The sequence below is a fragment of the Protopterus annectens genome, chromosome 13.part0 (assembly GCF_019279795.1).
Source record: "Protopterus annectens isolate FY-2018-M chromosome 13.part0, PAN1.0, whole genome shotgun sequence".
Classification (NCBI taxonomy): Eukaryota; Metazoa; Chordata; order Ceratodontiformes; family Protopteridae; genus Protopterus; species Protopterus annectens.
In genome coordinates, this window is record NC_056747.1 from 1,348,362,703 (window position 1) to 1,348,384,296 (window position 21,594).

The 21,594-nt window shown below is 42.0% G+C and overlaps 1 protein-coding gene across 7 annotated transcripts in view; it reads right to left on the minus strand.

Moving 5' to 3' along the window:
* The window catches only part of CACNB1 (calcium voltage-gated channel auxiliary subunit beta 1), a 2,104,836-nt gene that overhangs the window by 324,600 nt on the left and 1,758,642 nt on the right, over positions 1 to 21,594 (minus strand). For 5 of the 7 annotated variants that reach the window (XM_044055371.1, XM_044055372.1, XM_044055373.1 and 2 more), the window contains one exon: positions 6,143 to 6,294. In XM_044055371.1, the coding sequence (XP_043911306.1) occupies positions 6,143 to 6,294 (152 nt within the window). Of the gene's footprint in view, positions 1 to 4,821; positions 4,842 to 6,142; positions 6,295 to 21,594 lie in introns of all 7 variants that reach the window. The other 2 variants (XM_044055375.1, XM_044055374.1) reach the window with 1 other exon arrangement.

A 21,594-nucleotide genomic window follows, 5' to 3' on the forward strand; every position in this document is an offset into this window, starting at 1 on the left:
CATTTCTTTTTGATTGATATGTTGGTGCATTTCCATTTGCCCTGAATGCACTTTCCTGCCAGATGAGCCCCCCCCCCATGCATAGTCTGATGCATCTGTAGTTAGGGTTTGGGCAGCAGGGGGTAGTGTGAATGGCAGTCCCTTGTTTTGGTGGAAGGCCTCTGCCCACCATAGGAATACCAGGCATAGTCAAGGTATGATAGGATTGTTTTCAGGCTGTGACAATATTGACTCCATAGACTTTTTAAGTACCACTGTAGTTTCCTCATATGCAGTCTTGCATATGGAATCAGAAGAATGCAGGAGGCCATGAACCCCAAGGCTTGCAGTATTTGTCTTGCAGATAGCAGGGTTTTTGTGGCCACTTGTTTGAAGTAAGTTACCAATTGAATTTGTTTCTCTGGCATGAGGAAAGCCATCTGGGCAACTGTATTCAAGCTTGCACCCAGGAATGTAATCTGTTGAGAGGTACCAGTTGTGATTTCCTTTCATTTATGGTGTACCCCAGACAAGTTAGAACCCTTTTTACAAATGCCAGATGATTTAGAATTATGCCCTGGTTTTCTGCCTGAATTAGACAATTATCCAGGTATGGATATATTTGAATATTTCTTTGCCTGCAAAATGCAATAACTGGAGCCAGGCACTTTGTGAATACCCTGGGAGCAGTAGATAAGCCAAAAGGCAGTGCAGAGAACTGATAATGCAAGTAGCCTGCTTTGAAGCGGAGGCATCTTCTGCAAGATTCCCTGATTGGGATGTGCAGGTATGCTTCTTTTAAATCTAGAGTTGCCAACCAGGCATCTTTGCCTTGCATAGGAAGTAACTGGTGAAGAGTCAGCATCTTGAATTTTGGAATGTCCAGAAAGGTGTTTAGAGTAGACAGGTCCAGAATTGGACGCCATGATTTGTCTTTTCTGGGTACCAGAAAAAGCCTGAATAGAAACCTTGTCCCTTTTCCTCTTCTGGTACTGGTGAATAGCCCCCATGCTTAAGAGGGAAAGTACTTGTTTTTGAGCCTCTGCCCACTGATTATGGGGCAGGTCTGGCCAACTGTTTGGTGCTGGCAACGTGTGGAAATGAAATCTGTATCCCTGGGACACTATATTTAAAACCCATTTGTCCTGGGTTATGAGTTCCCAGTTCTTTGCATGAAGAGCAATCTTTCCTCCAAAGGGGCGGCTAAAAGGTAAGTGCTTTGCTTGGTAATTTTAAAAGGAAGTCATTGAGACTGTTTACCATAGGGGGGTGTCTTGTTATTTCCAGATTTGAAGTGAAGGCGCCCCCATTGCTTAGTTCTGAGAGTCCCTTGAGACTGAAACTTGGTGCTTTTGGTGTGTCTGGGTTTGACTTGAGAGGATCTGAAAGGGGCTAGAAAGGACCATTTCTTAGAAGGCCAGTGCCTACTAAATCTTGGAGGTTGCACTTGTAAAAAATCTTTAACAGTTTGCATAGATTTAGCTTTATTTTCCATCTTTTTAGAACTTCTTCAGCCTTATTGCCAAACAGGCAGTCCTGATTTAAAGGAGCATCCAACAGTTTTGCTTTAACATGATCAGGTAAAGATTGCTCCTTAAGCCAAGCATGCCTTCAAAGCACAGACCCAGTAACAGCAGCCCTGCAGGAGACCGCTAAAGAATCAAAACCACATTGCAAAGTATGTTTTCCAACTTGTTCAGCAGAATGCAATAAATCTTTATTTTCCACACAGTCAGGAATCAACATCATTTTCTGTTTAAGCAGTCCAATCGTATGCTGTTGATATTTTAATATATGAAATTGGCAGTTTAAAGCCCTGATTGCCAAGGTTGCAGGAGTATAAACCTTCTTACCCCATCTTTCCAGCACCCTGGAGTCTCTATCAGTAGAAGCCTTAATGCCCTTGGGCCCCTGAGAAATTATTTCTGGATCTGCAACAGGATTTTTGAAAAGGAACTTGTGGGACTCAGGAACCCTGTAGTATCTGTCAGGTTTACTAGGAGCCGGAGGCAGGGAATCAGGGGCCATACTGGATTCTGAAAAGACATCAACAATGTCTAGTACAGGAGGTATAGCCAAAGGCCTATGCTGAGGTAGAAGAAGGAAATCCCTAAGCCTCTTTTTTGAATCAGAAAATTCCTGACTTTCCCAGTGGAAATGCTCCCTTAAGGTATGTAAAGTTTCCCCAAAAGAAAAATCCTCAGGAGGGGAAGCAGAGGGAATGGAATCCTCTGCATCAGAATCCTCATAAGTAGGTATGGACAAATCCAGGTCATTAGAAGAGTCAGAAGAAACAGAAATCTGATCAGAAGATTCATAATCAAGCTCAGCCCTAGGTCTTTTTGGGGGGGGGGGGTTGACTACCCCTGATTAGAGTAATTAGATCTTCAGCCATTTTGATCATTTGTTTTTTAGGCATAGGGGCCTGAACATGTGGCCTGGGCATCGGTTTTTTAGACATAGACCGAGATTTAGGCCTTAGCACTGAAGTTGGAGTCGGTTTAATATGCAAGTCTGTAGGCCTAACTACACCCTCAGAGGCCAGTGCCTGCACAGCAGCTCTGGACCCATCCAAGGTAGAGACATCCGCGGTTTCCATAGGTGAAGCATCTTGCGGCATACCGGACTCTGAGTGGGTCTCAGTAGAGGCTTGTGAATCAGAAGTAGCTGGTATCAGGGGTTGCAAAAGCACCTCACTGAGTACCGGCGAACTGGCGACTGGCTTAGGAGAAGCATCGTCAGCAGTTTTGCACCTCGGCAGCCTGTCTCTGTCTTTATCTTTGCATTTTTTCGGAATACCGGTAGTTGGATGGCTAATCGACGACATTTCTGGATAATTAAACCGAGAACCGAAATACTTAGAGGCAAAAATGTACCGACGATGGATAGTGCACTGATTAAATAAAGCACAAAACCGACAGCAAGGTACGTCGTGGTCAGGGCCTAGGCAAGGAATACAGTACGAATGAAAATCTTTATGAGGTATTTGCTTTCCACAAGTAATAAAATTATTAACTTTTACTGACATCGGTAAGGAGCAAGAAAAAGTTTCTCCAATGGGGTACTTAGCTTTAAATTGAAGACTTCAGTTCTGAAACTTGAAAATGAAAATTTCAGGAGTCGGCCGACTGGCACATGCGAACTGCTTCTGCTTCGGGCACCACACAGCAAGGAAGACTGATGTAATGGCATCGGCTGCATGTTTTATACCACTGACAACCTGACGTCATGGAAGAAGGGACAGCAACCGACGCAGGACCCAAGACTTTGTTAATCAAGCCGACTGAGGGCAACCTGCCAGCAGATTACCCAAATGTAATGACTGTAACACTGAAACACGAAAAACATCTTCTAGTGGCAAACTATTAAATTCATAAGTGCAGAATATCCATTAGCTAAAATAGCTGGTAATTATAATTATACCAGATACGGATTTAAAGGTTTATTAGCAATACACAGAGAAATATTGCAATCACAAAAATACAGTGCATATAACTTTACCTGTATTACACATCAAAAAATGTAAAGTTCTACAGATCACAGCATGCTAATTACTGTGTGGGTAGAGCTGGAAAAAAACTGTACTTATTACAACTGAGGACCATGTTGTATGCTCTTCAAGACAGTTATTAGTAACCAATATAACTCCATGCCAGTACTCTGGGGTTACTGCTTTTCCCCTTCTCACATTACCTATGGTCCCCTCTCACATTACGTATGATCCCCTCTCAAGTTACCTATGGTCCCCTCTCATATCACCTATGGCTTCTGAGGTACCATGGCATCCTACCTTTTCTACCTTAAGGTGCACTCTGAATACAGTGGCTGGTGGCATATTTGGCAGATGTAGCTCTCAATACTTCAGTCACTAAGGATGTCATAGTAGTGCTGTATACTGGCTCTGAAGCTACACAGGGCACCTCTTGGCATGTGTAATGTTCACCAATCAACTGCACTTCAGATGCGGCTTCCTGAAACTGATAGAATTCTTGCATAGATGCAAAAGTGCTGTCATACCTTCACACCAATGGTGGAACAGGACACCCTACCACTAACCTTTACCATTCAAAATGTCCAACAGTTTCCTTTCTACTTATTTCACAATGCATGTTTCATACTAAAATAGGGCTAATGAATGGAGTGGGGTACTGTTTTCAATAAATTCATCTGTCCCCTGGGAAGATGAATGTGGTGGGGTGATGTCACTATGCTGGAGTGACTGCTAGTGAAGAACAACTTTCTGCACTACTGCAGATCTGCATAGATTTGGCTTGTTGCCAGATGAAAGCCATTGCATACACAGCTGCAGTATCCCATGCTGACATAGTAACAAGAAAAGCAGGATTTAGAAAAAAAATGCCTCCGATCAGTACTGACATCTGTGGCATGCTCACATGGGCAGTACTGCTACAGGGTTCACAAGTGCTACTGTGAAATCGATAAACGTGCAAACTGGTCACTGATAGGAGCTGTAGATTGTTAAACACTATCAGATTAGTCCTTCTGAAGAAAATTTCATAGAAATCATTCTGCTTTCATAAATTAAAAAAAAAACTTTTTTAAAAATGTTTCATGGCATTGAAAGGACCAGTACAAACTAATTTGTGAGAGTCCTTTCTCGCTCACTATACTGCTGCATTCAGGAAGACGAGGGAAGGTTCAAAGGTTGAATTTTCCTTGGTTAATAATTTGCACTTTTGGATGAGGGATAAAAGGCACAACAGAACAACATTTTGCAGAATTATCCTACTGGTTTTTTTTTATACACAAAGCAAAACTTTTAGTTGTAAAGTTTTTTTTTAATAAAAATGTATATTAAATGAAGGAATGTCATCAACTTACCGATTTTTGCTTCTGCTTGGCTGTCCACACATCAGCATGTGAGAAAGGCAGGCAAGAAGAAATAACAAGGCATGCTGTTACTTACAGGTCAAATCAACACAAAAGTTTGGGAAGCTAACTGCTGTGGTGTGATGAAGGCTTCCAGGTTCGCACCCTGGCATCAACTGCTTAATGAATGAGTTTGCAACTAATCACTTTAAAAAAAAAGGTGGAAGAAAACTGAGTGTGTGTGTGTGTGTGTGTGTGTGTGTGTGTGTGTGTGTGTGTGCATGCGTGCGTGTGTGTGCGTGCGTGCGTGCGTGCGTGTGTGTGTGTGTGTGTGTGTGTGTGTGTGTGTGTGTGTGTGTGTGTGTGTGTGTGTGAGAGAGTGAGTGAATGTGTACTGACATGCCCATATGAAGCTAAATATGCTTTTTTTTGGGGGGAAGGCATTATAGCTACACAAAAATGTCTGGTCTACAGCCAATAAAAACAGAATATAGCATTAGTCACCCTTATCTTAACAAGACAGTTAATGCATATGCATTACATACTTCTATTCCAAAAGTATAAACTTCATGTCCATTAACCAAAGCATCATACGGAAAAACTAAGTATCACACAAATGCTTTGACAAAGAAATACGTCAGTAAATAATTGCAACATAGCAAAACAAATTCAAACAAGTCCAAAGTGAGGTAAAGTATATTGCATTGAAGACGTGTTTAGGGACCTGAAAACATATTCCATACACTGTGATTATAATTAATGCATTCATGTAGTTTAAATAAGTACTGTGATTATCTGAATATATCATAAGGTATTTCAAATATTCTCAATATTTAAACAGCAGCAACAAAAAATAATGGAAGTAACGCAAGTCTCTTGTGAACAAAAATATTAATTTGGTACATCGTGCAGGAAATGCTGCTTCCATTCTTCACCGTTACTCCATCATCTTAGCGATAAACAATGAAACGTTATAAGAAAAAATAACAGTGTGATAAAAAAATCACAGGATAAAATGCAAGCCTATGAGAAGCATATGTATTCATCTTATCAGATGAAATAATCCAGGAGATTCAGTAGTTTAACATGAACTTTTGAAATAATCGTAAAGATATGCTGCCTCCTGGTTTGCTTTTTAAGTTAACCTTGAAATACCTGCAGTACAAATTAGTGGAATATACAAATGTTTTCCATCAACCACAGCAGTTTGCCCATCTTATTGTTAAAAAAGCACAGTTAGATAAGAGAGCTTGCTGTTGTCACAGTGGGGGGAGGGGAGTAGGAACAACGCAACAAACCAGAGGTTCTACAGCGGGAGTGCTTTTTGCTTTACCTTCTTAAAAAAGGGCATTCGCTTTGCATTGGACTGGGGTGTGGTGACACTGTTAACGCTAGTTTTAGGGGAGCGGTTGTTTGGATCAATCTCTTCAGCATCTATGTCATAGGTGTCTACATCATAAGCTAAGTTAGTCATGTCCAGGTTGCCTGGTGGGGAAAAAAGAAAGGTGAAGACAGGAAAAGCAAGTAAGCAATACAAGAAAAAAGTAAAGAAAAACTGAAAAACAAAACAAAAACATTAACAAAAGAAAAAGTCATCCAAAAAAGAGAGGCAGGGGCACAAAATAACAGATAACAGCTGAATTGAAAACAGAAGGAACAAATTACAATGAAATCTAATTTATGTTCACACAAAAATACTAACACTAGGCTAATGCAGATTTTATACACTAGTTAATACACAGAAACACATTTACCCAGTGCGTGCAATAACAGACTAGAGTTTGGATTCTGAAAGCATACAAAAGTGTAGCAAATAAAAGACATATCTCTTCTTGTGTACGTCGTAATGAGAAACGCAAACTCTGCAAGATGAGTAAATCAGTGAACCCAAATTATACAGTTTGTCATACATTCCCAAGGATTCAGAGACATCTCACCTGCTGCCAGAAACAGCTGTTATATAACGGTGCTGAATCAGTTTGAAAAAATGCAATTCAGTGGCACATTTACTGCACTGAGGAAAGAGCTCTTTATCTGCTAATATGCATGCCTTGGAATCTCCTTTAACTACTGTGACTGCAGAGCAACGCTTTCCACAGGGGTTACCGGTGGCCAAATGAATCAAGTTGGCACAGGCACCCTCCCTCATTCACTCTCCTACATACATGACCAGATTCAAATATGTGTGCACGTACACACACACACGCATGCCACATTTCTCTTAGGTGTCCTTGAGTGATTAGAGCAGCCTGATGACTATGCATATTTATTTGTCCCTGCCTTGCAATGACAGATCCTTAGAGTCAGTTAGTAACGTCAGGAATTACATTTTTATTCTTGTTAGTGTATCTGTACTTCACAGTGATGCTAGAGCTGCTGGTCTATTAACTTTCTTAGTGAGTGCAAGTTACAGGTTAAATAATCTTACAGCTGTCATCTAGTGCTCTCCCAGCTTTGTACTGAAACCTTGTCCCACTGTCCTTTGTAACTCATGTACTGTTGCAAGCATTGGATCATACCAGACATTAGAGATTTATACTTCTTAAGTAACATAAAAAATACACTAATATATTACTTAGCAGATGTGGTAAAGTTCCTGCTTTCTGTACAAGGTTAGAAACCCCCCTTTCACTTTACATTTTTAAAAATCAAGTAATATTTTCAAGACTCTCTGATATCTAGTGGTGGTGTAGAGGACTGATATCCTGGCAGAGCTGGGAGGGTGCAGGGTTTGAATCATTTTAGTGCCTTTACAGCATGCTAAGAAGAGTATCCCTGATGTATAGTGTACCCCCCATATGCACATACAACACACACACACACACACACACACACACACACACTTATGCACATGCACACGCGCGCACACACACACACACACACACACACATGTATGCACATGGGGACACACACACACACACACACACATGTATGCACATGTACACACACACACACAAAACATGTATGCACACACACACACACACACACACACACACACACTCAAGCTGCAAAACTTTTTTTTGTTTTTAACAACTTTATTGGCAAAACCACAAAACTATGTTATATAAATACCAAAGGAGCAACCCCCCCCCATTCACCCCCCCCAATTATATATACCAACTCTGGGATCACACTACAGTGGGGTAAGGGCAAACCCCCTGCACCCCACACACCCTGCTAATTATATATACCAATTCTGAGATCACACTGCAGTGGGGTAAGTGTAGCCCCCCTGCACCCACACACCAATGCTAATTATATATAGTAACTGTAAGATCACACTACAGTTCGGTAACGGCAAACCCCTACATACACCCACATCCACTGCTAATTATATATACCAATTGTGAGATCCCACTAAAGTGGGGTAACAGGAAACTGTCACACACACCCACGTCCCCTGCTAATTATATATACTAACTCTGAGATTATACTACAGTGCAGTAAGGGCAGCCTCCCGGCACCCCCACACCCCCTGCTAATTAGATATACCAAATCTAAAATCACACTATAGTAGGGTAAAGGCAAACCCCCTGCACTCCCACACCCTTTGATAATTATATATATACCAACTCTGAGACTGATGCATTGTTCTTGGCCTTACAGAGAGCATTAAGGGCCTGTTCCCTAGTGATAGCAGGGGGAGTTATATTTGATGGTATTTTCTGAGAGAAGTTTGAGGGGTAGAGAGTGGTAAAGTTAAATGTATTGGCCATTAAGTTTGCTATACCTTCTGGCTCAGTATAGGTGGCTCCATTTACAATGAGCTCTGCACACAATTGTGTATTGTCTTTCAGGCTGCGGACATAGCTGAAGGATGCTTTGTGGTTGTCCTTGGCTCGGAAGGCCAAACTTACCTCAAATTTGGCTTTGGTAGACTTTATTTGCCCTCTGAGTTGTGTGTTTAGTTTGATGAGAGTGCTTGTATCCTGCTGTGCGCTACACCTCCTAATTTTTGCCATGGTTTTCTTCCTCCTGTTATACAGCCTATTGATTTTGTGATTCCACCAGGATGGCTTGTTTTTTGAGTTAGTTCTGTACTTCTTGGGTTTCTGTGAACAGTTTTGCATAGGCAGCAGTGTTCTCAGCATTTATGGGGGCTTGAAATTTTGCCAGGTTAACACTTAATAGCAGGAAGTTAGCCATAGAGTAGTTCTTGAATATTCTAGGATTGGCTGGGGTTCCAGGTTTTATTTTTACTACAAAGGAGTCCATTTTGTGCTCTGACCTTACCAGAGGAGACATTACTCCAATATTAGTTAGGACCACATCTGGTATGGTTGCACCTCTGGTTGGTGTATGGATAATCTGGTCCAGGGAGTTTGTGTTTACAAAATCCAGGAATTTCTGTGCCTGTACATTTAGTGTTGTGTAGGACTCACAGTTAATAGTGATGTAATTACAGTCACCCATGAATACAACATCGGGTTGGAGGGTGAGTGTTTGCGTTTATATCATGTTATCGGCCCCAAAACATCTAAACATGAAAATATTGAACATTCAGAACAGCAAATTTTTTCCCATGGAAATAAAATTGCTGCTCCGAAACACATGCACACAACACAAGCACATCAAACAAACAGCAACCACACACATACACTTAAATTCCTACATCTAACGCTACACTAAAGTAAACATACACTACTAACTACCCACTTACCTTAACCCAAACCCTAACCCTAAGCTCCGTCACTATCGCACACTCACCTAACCCATGCACTAACCCTAACTCACTTAAACTGCCCCTAACCATAAAGTCTGTCACTATCACACACACGCCTAATCCGCGCCCTAACCCTAACTCACTTAATCCACCCCTAACCCTAACGTACAAACAATCGCACACTTACCTGAACCCAACCCGTAACTTTCCACCACAGCGCTAAGAATAGTGAAGCCACAGAAATGGCCAACCGAATTCTTTCCCGAAGAAAGAATTTGCTGTTTTGCAGCTTCGCTATTCTTAGCATTCGCTGAATAGTGTTCGATATCAGAACATTCAAAGTTTTAATACTTCGATGTTCTGATATAGACCCAGGTATTTCCAATAAGTTTAAATACATGGTATGGGTTTCATGGGTAATAGAGGGGGATCTTGCCCGAGGTGATTTGAACATGGAGTGGTGTGATCTCTGAGTTGGTATATATAATTTGCAGGGGCTTGCCCCTTTGCAAAAATGTAGATTTGTTATTTTTTCTTTAATTCATATGATTGAGACCATATGGTCAAGTTTCCGAAAACTCAATGCTATAATATAAATCCATCACAAAACTGTCAGAAATGTGCATTGCTTGGGGGACATAAATTGTTTGCTAATGCATATTGAAGGGCATCTATCACACACAGCTATATTCCTGAGGATGCAGGGTAGAGCTAGAACAAATGTAAGTAACCCACTCTTTTCGTGTCACATCTCCAACAAATGACATCCCTTCCCAGTCCAGACTTTTGCAATGACACTGGGGTAATGTGCTAGAACTGTACCACCTTAAATTGTGTAAATGCTACGAACCTGACTGTCTTCATTGCCCTTTCCGGCTACGGCTTTTGTAACTCTTCACCTTTCCCGTGCCCTGACGTTTTCACTGATAACTAACGAACAAACAACTTCAGCTTTGAGCATTAAAAGTGTTTAAGAAAAAGACTTTTCAAATTTTTCCAAACTTTCTTTCTCCAAACTACTGATCTCACACCTTGATAGTTTGCATACTCATACAACCTTAAAATGATTTATTTATTTGTCTTTGTTTACTAGGAAAGTCTGACTGGGTAAAACCCATTTTCAGCAGAGGCCTGGAGAGAAAAACTTCATTTGCTTACATTGCATTATACTAAGTTCCAGTTAAACACAGAGCAGTTACATTTCTATTTACATTTATATGCAAACAATAATTACATTTAGACATTCTAAGATTTTAGAGAGGTTGGTATAGTATGTCATTCTGTTTAAGCAGAGTATTTGGAGAATATCATTTGGTGAGCACAGAGTCTTACCCTGGTGATGAGCATGTGCAGGACCAGGACTGGTTAAGATGTTGTTTAAGCAGTGGGTTTAATCTACTGAGTTTGCTGGAGAGTTTTATTTGTGTGGGGATACAATTCCAGAGTTTAGCAATGCAATGGGAGTAGAGAGTCTTCTGCAACATTACGCGACTTATTTGTAATAAGAATTTGTTTCTAGAGTGGAGGTCCCTCGGTGGACAGTGTAGCAGTAATACGTTTTTACGTTTTCTAGTAATACGTTTTTACGTTTTCTAGTAATACGTTTTTACGTTTTCTAGTAATACGTTTTTACGTTTTCTAGTAATACGTTTTTACGTTTTCTAGTAATACGTTTTTACGTTTTCTAGTAATACGTTTTTACGTTTTCTAGTAATACGTTTTTACGTTTTTTAGTAATACGGTTTTACGTTTTCTAGTAAAGGGCATGTTTCTGGACGATGAATGAGCTTTTGTACTGTCGTTAGTTGTGGATATATCAGGTAGTTGTGTAAGTCAAGCCCGTTTAAGTTCTTTAAGTTAAGACAATAGCAGGCACTATGAGGGAAAATGGCAACAAATGCAGCCATTTTATCGCAGCAAGAGGAATTTTCTTTCAGCAATAAGAAGGTGGTGGCTAGAGTTTTTCTTGAAGTATTTGTAAGGAATCCATTGATCCTATAAAGGGAGCCTAGTTTCTGGTGTACAGATTTAATGGTGTGCAGTGTATGCTGGTCATATTTGAGATTGTCATCTATTATAACACCTATATGTTTACTGTGAGTTACAGTTTCAATGACAGTATTATTTGCTGACTTTATGGTAAAAGATTGCTTTTGATTTTGGCAACTTTTTGAGGTAAAAAGCAAGAACTTAGTTTTCTTGAGGATGAGTAGGAGGTTTGATTCTTTCAGACAGCCTTCTACGGAGGAGAAAGATTTTTGGGCAATGTCTTGGGGCTCATTTACTGTTGAGGCTGCACATATTAATGTTGAGTCATTTGCATAATGAACTAAACTTGCATGGTGAGTGGAGATGTGGAGGTCATTAATAAATATATTAAATGGTACAGGACCCAGGATAGACCCCTGAGGGACACCGGTAGTAACTGGTTGAAAAGATGAGTAGGTTACGGCTTGCTGCCTTCCAGACAGGTAGCTAAAAAAACACAACAAGGAGTATTGTGAAAGTCCTATTGAGGACAGATGGATGAGCAGTTGCTGCTGTGAGACAGTATCAAAAATGCCTTTGGAAAGTCTAAGAACATGGTGGACATAAGCAGGCCATTGTTTCTATGTTGGTTTATTATACTGGAAACATATAGTAGTGCAGTAGTGGTGCTGTGCTGGGGTCCAAAGCCATGTTGTGTTTCTGACATCAGGTTATTTGAGGTTAGGTATTGCATCAGCTGCATATGGATGCATTTCTCTAATATTATGGAGAGAATCACTACTGGTAGTTATTAAACTCTATAAATGTGCCACCTTTGTGCAGTGATATGATGTAGGATTATTTCCACAGTGATGGGACGTATCTTTCCTTTATGGACCTATTAATTAGTATGGACACAGGGAAGGCTATGACTTCTGGGGCCATTTTTAGGTATTCTGATGATAGTTGGCCTACAGCTATTGAAGTAGTTTTCAGTTTAAGGAGCAGCTACATTATGAGTGAGGTAGGTACTGGACTAAAGCTCAAGAGCTGTGGAGGCGACTACATTATGAGTGAGGTAGATACTGGACTAAGGCTCAAGAGCTGCGGAGGCAGCTACATTATGAGTGAGGTAGATACTGGACTAAGGCTCAAGAGCTGCGGAGGCAGCTACATTATGAGTGAGGTAGATACTGGACTAAGGCTCAAGAGCTGCGGAGGCAACTACATTATGAGTGAGGTAGATACTGGACTAAAGCTCAAGAGCTGCGGAGACAACTACATTATGAGTGAGGTAGATACTGGACTAAGGCTCAAGAGCTGCGGAGGCAACTACATTATGAGTGAGGTAAATACTGAACTAAGGCTCAAGAGCTGCGGAGGCAACTACATTATGAGTGAGGTAAATACTGGAATAAAGCTCAAGAGCTGTGGAGGCAACTACATTATGAGTGACGTAGATACTGGACTAAAGCTCAAGAGTTGCGGAGGCAGCTACATTATGAGTGAGGTAGATACTGGACTAAGGCTCAAGAGCTGCGGAGGCAGCTACATTATGAGTGAGGTAGATACTGGACTAAAGCTCAAGAGCCATTATTAGTGAGGTAGATACTGGACTAAGGCTCAAGAGCTGCGGAGGCAGCTACATTATGAGTGAGGTAGATACTGGACTAAAGCTCAAGAGCTGTGGAGGCAACTACATTATGAGTGAGGTAGATACTGGACTAAAGCTCAAGAGCTGCGGAGGCAGCTACATTATGAGTGAGGTAGATACTGGACTAAAGCTCAAGAGCTGGAGCAGCTACATTATAGTGAGGTAGATACTGGACTAAAGCTCAAGAGCTGCGGAGGCAGCTACATTATGAGTGAGGTAGATACTGGACTAAAGCTCAAGAGCTGCGGAGGCAACTACATTATGAGTGAGGTAGATACTGGACTAAGGCTCAAGAGCTGCGGAGGCAGCTACATTATGAGTGAGGTAGATACTGGACTAAAGCTCAAGAGCTGCGGAGGCAGCTACATTATGAGTGAGGTAGATACTGGACTAAGGCTCAAGAGCTGCGGAGGCAGCTACATTATGAGTGAGGTAGGTACTGGACTAAAGCTCAAGAGCTGCGGAGGCAGCTACATTATGAGTGAGGTAGATACTGGACTAAAGCTCAAGAGCTGCGGAGGCAGCTACATTATGAGTGAGGTAGATACTGGACTAAAGCTCAAGAGCTGCGGAGCAACTACATTATGAGTGAGGTAGATACTGGACTAAGGCTCAAGAGCTGCGGAGGCAACTACATTATGAGTGAGGTAGATTCTGAACTAAAGCTCAAGAGCTGCGGAGGCAGCTACATTATGAGTGAGGTAGATACTGGACTAAAGCTCAAGAGCTGTGGAGGCAACTACATTATGAGTGAGGTAGATACTGGACTAAGGCTCAAGAGCTGTGGAGGCAACTACATTATGAGTGAGGTAGATACTGGACTAAAGCTCAAGAGCTGCAGAGGCAACTACATTATGAGTGAGGTAGGTACTGGACTAAAGCTCAAGAGCTGCGGAGGCAACTACATTATGAGTGAGGTAGATACTGGACTAAAGCTCAAGAGCTGTGGAGGCAGCTACATTATGAGTGAGGTAGATACTGGACTAAGGCTCAAGAGCTGTGGAGGCAACTACATTACGAGTGAGGTAGGTACTGGACTAAAGCTCAAGAGCTGCGGAGGCAGCTACATTATGAGTGAGGTAGATACTGGACTAAGGCTCAAGAGCTGTGGAGGCAACTACATTATGAGTGAGGTAGATACTGGACTAAGGCTCAAGAGCTGCGGAGGCAGCTACATTATGAGTGAGGTAGATACTGGACTAAAGCTCAAGAGCTGCGGAGGCAGCTACATTATGAGTGAGGTAGATACTGGACTAAGGCTCAAGAGCTGCGGAGGCAGCTACATTATGAGTGAGGTAGGTACTGGACTAAAGCTCAAGAGCTGCGGAGGCAGCTACATTATGAGTGAGGTAGATACTGGACTAAAGCTCAAGAGCTGGGAGGCAGCTACATTATGAGTGAGGTAGATACTGGACTAAAGCTCAAGAGCTGGGAGAACAACTACATTATGAGTGAGGTAGATACTGGACTAAGGCTCAAGAGCTGCGGAGGCAACTACATTATGAGTGAGGTAGATTCTGAACTAAAGCTCAAGAGCTGCGGAGGCAGCTACATTATGAGTGAGGTAGATACTGGACTAAAGCTCAAGAGCTGTGGAGGCAACTACATTATGAGTGAGGTAGATACTGGACTAAGGCTCAAGAGCTGCGGAGGCAACTACATTATGAGTGAGGTAGATTCTGAACTAAAGCTCAAGAGCTGCAGAGGCAGCTACATTATGAGTGAGGTAGATACTGGACTAAAGCTCAAGAGCTGTGGAGGCAACTACATTATGAGTGAGGTAAATACTGGACTAAGGCTCAAGAGCTGCGGAGGCAACTACATTATGAGTGAGGTAAATACTGGAATAAAGCTCAAGAGCTGTGGAGGCAACTACATTATGAGTGAGGTAGATACTGGACTAAAGCTCAAGAGCTGCGGAGGCAGCTACATTATGAGTGAGGTAGATACTGGACTAAGGCTCAAGAGCTGCGGAGGCAACTACATTATGAGTGAGGTAGATACTGGACTAAGGCTCAAGAGCTGCGGAGCAATTACATTATGAGTGAGGTAGATACTGGACTAAAGCTCAAGAGCTGCGGAGCAACTACATTATGAGTGAGGTAGATACTGGACTAAGGCTCAAGAGCTGTGGAGGCAGCTACATTATGAGTGAGGTAGATACTGGACTAAAGCTCAAGAGCTGCGGAGGCAGCTACATTATGAGTGAGGTAGATACTGGAATAAAGCTCAAGAGCTGTGGAGGCAACTACATTATGAGTGAGGTAGATACTGGACTAAAGCTCAAGAGCTGCAGAGCAACTACATTATGAGTGAGGTAGATACTGGACTAAAGCTCAAGGGCTGCGGAGGCAGCTACATTATGAGTGAGGTAGGTACTGGACTGAAGCTCAAGAGCTGTGGAGGCAACTACTTTATGAGTGAGGTAGATACTGGACTAAAGCTCAAGAGCTGCGGAGGCAGCTACATTATGAGTGAGGTAGATACTGGACTAAGGCTCAAGAGCTGTGGAGGCAACTACATTATGAGTGAGGTAGATACTGGACTAAAGCTCAAGAGCTGCGGAGGCAACTACATTATGAGTGAGGTAGATACTGGACTAAAGCTCAAGAGCTGTGGAGGCAGCTACATTATGAGTGAGGTAGATACTGGACTAAGGCTCAAGAGCTGCGGAGGCAAGTACATTATGAGTGAGGTAGGTACTGGACTAAGGCTCAAGAGCTGTGGAGGTTTTGTTTGGACAGGGATAGAGAGACGGGGGGGTCAGATGTATTAGTGTCTAAGAGCGATGATGTTGATTGCATAAGGTAGGAATTAAGCTGTATGGGGACACTGTCTGTCACATTGTCTGTTTTTTGGAGAGGGAGTGGTGATCTTGTCAGGGTGGAGTAGTTTATTTAGTCATGACTAAAACATTTTGGGTTATTTTTATGTTTGTAGGTTGGTATAGTATGTTTGCTTATCCTGGTTGACATGGAGTTTTTCAAGGTTTCTAAGATTTCTAAATTGCTGGAAGGCATTTTGAGTTCTATTTTTAAACCAATTTTTCCAGGCTTTATCCGTTTTTATCATGATTTTTTTTGTTTCTTTTGTCAGCCATGGTGTGGGGTTGGACTATTATGTACTGGTGCTAGATTATTTAAGGTCTGTAAGAAAATGTTATTAAAGTTTTCTGTAGCAGTATCTAATGGCATTGTTGTAAGTACATTCCAGTTACATTGTTTTAATGTTTCAATGAAAATATCTTCACTGAAAATGCTTGTATTTCACATTTGATTATAGATAATATGTTTATCTAAGTTATGGTGAGTTCTAATAGCATATGTTGGTATGTGGTCACTTATGCTATCTGAGAGGTGGCCTACTTTTGTCAGTAAATCACTTCTTTCACCTCACTGCATCAGTATAATTATATTGTCTGTTTTTGTATAACTTTCAGGCTTACAGAGATAGTGTTATTTTCACCCACAGCAGCTGTACTACTATCTTAGCCCAATCCATTCACCCTCACCACATTCAGGGTCACTGTACTCCCCAACCTTACCCCCTATTTCCACCCACCACCACCACTTTACATAAACATATACCATCCTATCTCATTCTCTATCCATTACAAGAAAAGAACCAACCAAATTCACTGAGGCATCCAATTTGTCTAACTCATCTACTTAGATCACTTGCCCACCTAAGTCACTTCTCCCAATCAACTCCAAGAAACTCCAACAAAAATAGCATATAACTTCCACCCATATAACCCTATCTTACCCTAACTTATGTATAATATGCTATTCCTCCAGTCTACTCCCAAAATTATACTAAGCATACTCACTATTGTCACATACTACCACCTCCTCCATCACTCTATATTCCCAACTCTATACTCCTTGTCAACAAACACCCATCAGCTACAAAACTGCACACAGTCTCTATCTATCCATAAAAAATACAAGCCATATTCAATTACAGCTGCATCAGAGAACTACTGGACCCATATATCAGTATCAGACCTATGTGATAAATATACAAATGATACAACTTCTGTCATCACACCTCCACGCTTCCACTCCATGAAGACATCCACCTAAACCATGGAATGTCCATTTAAGTTAACTAAACCCATCTAAACCATCAGCTCCCACCGTTACCAACAAACAACTCCTTCATTCTAATCACAATCTACTATTAATGCACATAAACCTCAGAAGAATCTACAACAAAATTCCAGACTTTCATGCATGCATTACAGCACACAAGCCAGATCTTCTAATCATCACTGAAACTTGGCTAAAATCAAACACTAAAGATGAAGGAATACTTCCTCCAGGATACAATATGACAAGAAATGACAGAGTATGCAAAAAAAGCTTGAGGGGTTGCAATATTTTAAAAAAGCACACTAAACATCACCAGATACCCATGAATCACCCCAACCATCCCAACACAGAAATACCTATTAAGCTCCTACTATTTCTGCCTTATTTATTCTCCCAGACAACAACATTCACACTCTCAAAGACCTCCTTCAATGGTTTTCCACTAATGTAAAAAAAAAACTATCATATTTGGAGGTGGGAATATAGACTATTTACATGAAACATGGACTCCCCTACCCCTCTATTTATTTACCTATACAATTTCTCTCACGTAATCACCTCACCCACAACACACACAGCAGCAGGCATTCATTACTGGATCTTTACCATCTCAACTTCAAACATAAACACCTCTGGCTATCTCCCAGATAACATCAATGAACACATCTAACTCCTCTAGTGCACACTGCAGTGTTTAGGATAAACCATTTTTTTCATCTTACCTTTAAGCATCTATTGCAAGACCACCAGTTACTGGAGAGTCCATATTCTGCCTCTCAGTAGTCATCTTGGGATTAGTGCTTCTGTTTTCTCCTGGAGAGAGAAGGAGTGCAGTTACAGCATTTCCTGGAGACTGCTGATCACCAGAAAGCTTAATAACTGCTTTATAGGTGACAGCTTGGAATATGTGCTTATAGTCTGATCCCGGTGAGAGTAGGAGCGGAGTGCATTGATTCCTGACTGTTTCGGGTTGGACGATGAGTGCCTGTGCTTAACGTACCTGATTGTTCTGATTGCTATTCGAGCTTGTATTCTGATCCCGGTGAAAGCAGGAGCAGAGTGCATTGATTCCTGACTGTTTCTGGTTTGATAATGAGTGCCTGTGCTTAACGTACCTGATTGTTCTGATTGCTATTTGAGGCATCTACCAGAAAAAGTCTACAAGCCTGCAGACACTTGCATCATCTGGGACAAGACTATAGATCACCAAATAGGCCGTGGCCTGCTTCTCTTCTTGGGATTGATGCTAACATTTTGCTTCTGGTGAGAGAAGAAGCAAAAGGGTATTGTATCCTAACAGAGTGAAGCTGTGGTGAGACCAGCATTAGTAGTAGTCAGGCAGTAGCCATTCATGCCACTCCCCTCTTTTCATCATTCTTGACAAGCTAATTCTTTATCTTTCAGTAAGTACTGCTTGATTTCTTTCTAACTTCAGAATATCTGCCTAAATAATTCATCCTTAAATTTTCAGGGTCTCCGTATCAGTTTCACCTCAAGTGTTTGGCAATGCTCATTACAGACTCAGACACCTTGTCATGTAAAAGGAATATATAAGGAAATGGCTCTAGTACTTAGTAATAATGACCTCCCCTCCTGGCATGTCTAAAGGTCAGTTCCCTGTGCTTTCTCCTATTAACCTGGTGAACATGGGCATTCTGAGGCAGTACAGCAACTGCCTCATGTACGCAGACAACCCTCTCCTCTTACCTCCCAACACTTAGACTTGTGAGAGATGCACTTATATATCCAAATTGGAAGCCATGCACTCTCAAGCCAAGACTGGAATAGCTGGTCAAGAGAAGAAAGTTAATACATGCACCACACCACATGCAACACATATCCATCCAGAACACCCACCATCACAGCTCTCACATAAAAATACAAACCACACACTCACCTTCGCAGAGGCTCTCAGTAGAAATCTACCCAAACAGCAGAGACCTCCAAGGGAGAAATGCATTCAATCACCACAACACAGCACAAACCACAAGACACATAGCTCAGCTACACAGTATGCCCCTCAAGCTAAGCCCATAAGGCAAAACAGCTTGCCCAATACAATAATCATAGATGACTCAATAGAGAGGCACACTGATGTCCCATTCACTAGGCTGAATAAGGAGAAGGTAACAGTCATCTGTCTATCAGGTGCCAGAATCCAACACATAACACACACACTCAGGTCACTCCACAACAAGTACAAGTATAACTCTGTCACTGTCCATGTGGGCGTGAATGACCTGAGATGCACCTCCTTGGACTACATGAAAAGAGACATGGAAGAGCTCTCAGATTACGTGGCCCTGGCAGGTATGACCCTAGCTCTGAGCAGCATCCTACCCTCACCCAGAATGATACCGCAGTACAAACAGAAAATGATTGACTTCAACAATTGGCTAAGTTTCTGGTGTCATTCTAAGGGGATCTAGTATCTGTCTGCTTGGGATGACATGATTGACAGACGTTGATGCTTTGCCAGAGATGGCCTGCATCTGTCACCCCTGGGTTTCTGGATACTGCTAAGGCTCTTGCCACCCCTATAGTGCCTTTTTAGGTGATGTTCCAAAGACCAAATTACCACCGTAACAGCTATGAATAAATGCAATCCGAGGGTCATGCTGCTCAGCGCTAGAATTCTAAATCTCAAGATGCACTTGCTCGAAGCACTCCTCAAAATGGAGAACATCGACATTTGTGCTGTAATGGAGACCTGGTTTAAAGAACCAGAAAGCACCCTTGTGCTACTAGGCTATAACTTATTCCACACCTTTCGGCCCCAGAACATGGACCAAAGCTCCAAAGGTGGTGGTGTCTCCACATTTATAAAGGATATGCACACCTCCAGACTAGTAGGCCAGCATAATGCATCTGATATACTTCAGGTACAACTAACATTGGGTAAGAAGGTGATCAAGGTTGTAGCCTGCTATAGGTCCCCAACCATGTTCCAAGACTCTCACACCATGTTCCTAAGCACCCTGGAAACTATTAGGGCCCAACCTAACACTCTCATACTAGGTGACTTCAACTACCCTTCCATCAACTGGGAAAACTACAAATGCACCAATAAACTGGCCCAGTGCTTCCCGGAATTCATCAGTTCCAATGCCCTGGACCAGCTCATTCTTACCCCCAGTAGAGTAAGCAACATCTTTGACCTGGTTACTACTAACATGGGCAACCATTACACTACACCAATAGTCAATTCCTCCCTGGATAGATCCGACCACAAACTAATCACCATGGAAATCCACATCTCACCCACAACCATCGCAAAGGTAACCACCATGAAAAACCTCTCCAAAGCTGACTTTGGGTTCCTAAGAACACAGGTGGCTAACTTCACAGCACCCATGTCAATGGAAAATAGATCCATGACTGCTGAATCATACACCAATGCACTGTATGAACACGTACATAAATGCATAGAACCCGCCATACCCAACAGCACCAAGACGCTCTCCTCCAAAAAAAGGAAGCTAATCTGGTGGTCCCCACCATTAATAAACTCTACAACAGAAGGCAGAAAGTGTTGCAGAAAGAAGGTGAAGTCCCAAGAATGGAAAAATTCCCTTATTAGCCTCAACAAAAAGTTAATATCCTTCATCAAAACCTTTAAAGCCAGCTATGAAGGCAGAATTGAGGCAGACACTAAAAACAACCACAAAGCCTTCTATAGTTATATCAAGAATCTCTATGGCAATACCCAGGTTTGCTCTGAGTTACTGCACAATGGTACCTCCTATACTGAGTCAACAGATATTGCCAACATACTGGCTGACAGAATCAGTGCCAACTTTACTCCCCCAAAGGACCAATCACAACACCGGAGGAATGCCAGGCACCCAGCATTACTGCAGCACAGGCTAAATCTGCATTGTCCAAGGCCAAGAATACAGTTTCCATGGGAACCTACAATATCCATATCCTTGGATGTGTTCTACATGAGCTATAAAGTGAACTGGCACCACATCTGTGTGCTCTGTTCAATCACAGCCTCACTTCAGGCTTTGTCCCTACCAGATGGTGCACTGCTACAGTCATCCCTCTCCACAAAGGGGGAGTGACTACAGACCCTGGGAATTATTGCTCCATTAGCCTGACAAGTCTGATATGTAAGGCTATGGAGCACATCATCATGGGCCAAATTAGCAAGGATATAGGGAATCTCCAAATTCTAGATCCCACATAATTTGGTTTTGTGAAAGGTAGATCATGCCTGCTCAACCTGGTTGACTTCTTTGAGTCAGTCCCCAGAGCTGTGGATGAGGGCAAGGCAGTTCATACAGCCTACGTTTATCTGGCCAAGGCCTTTGATACCATTCCCCACTCTGGAATTATTGATAAACTCACCAAACTAGGCATCAACCCCTATATCATTAGGTCGGTTTCAAATTGGCTGACAC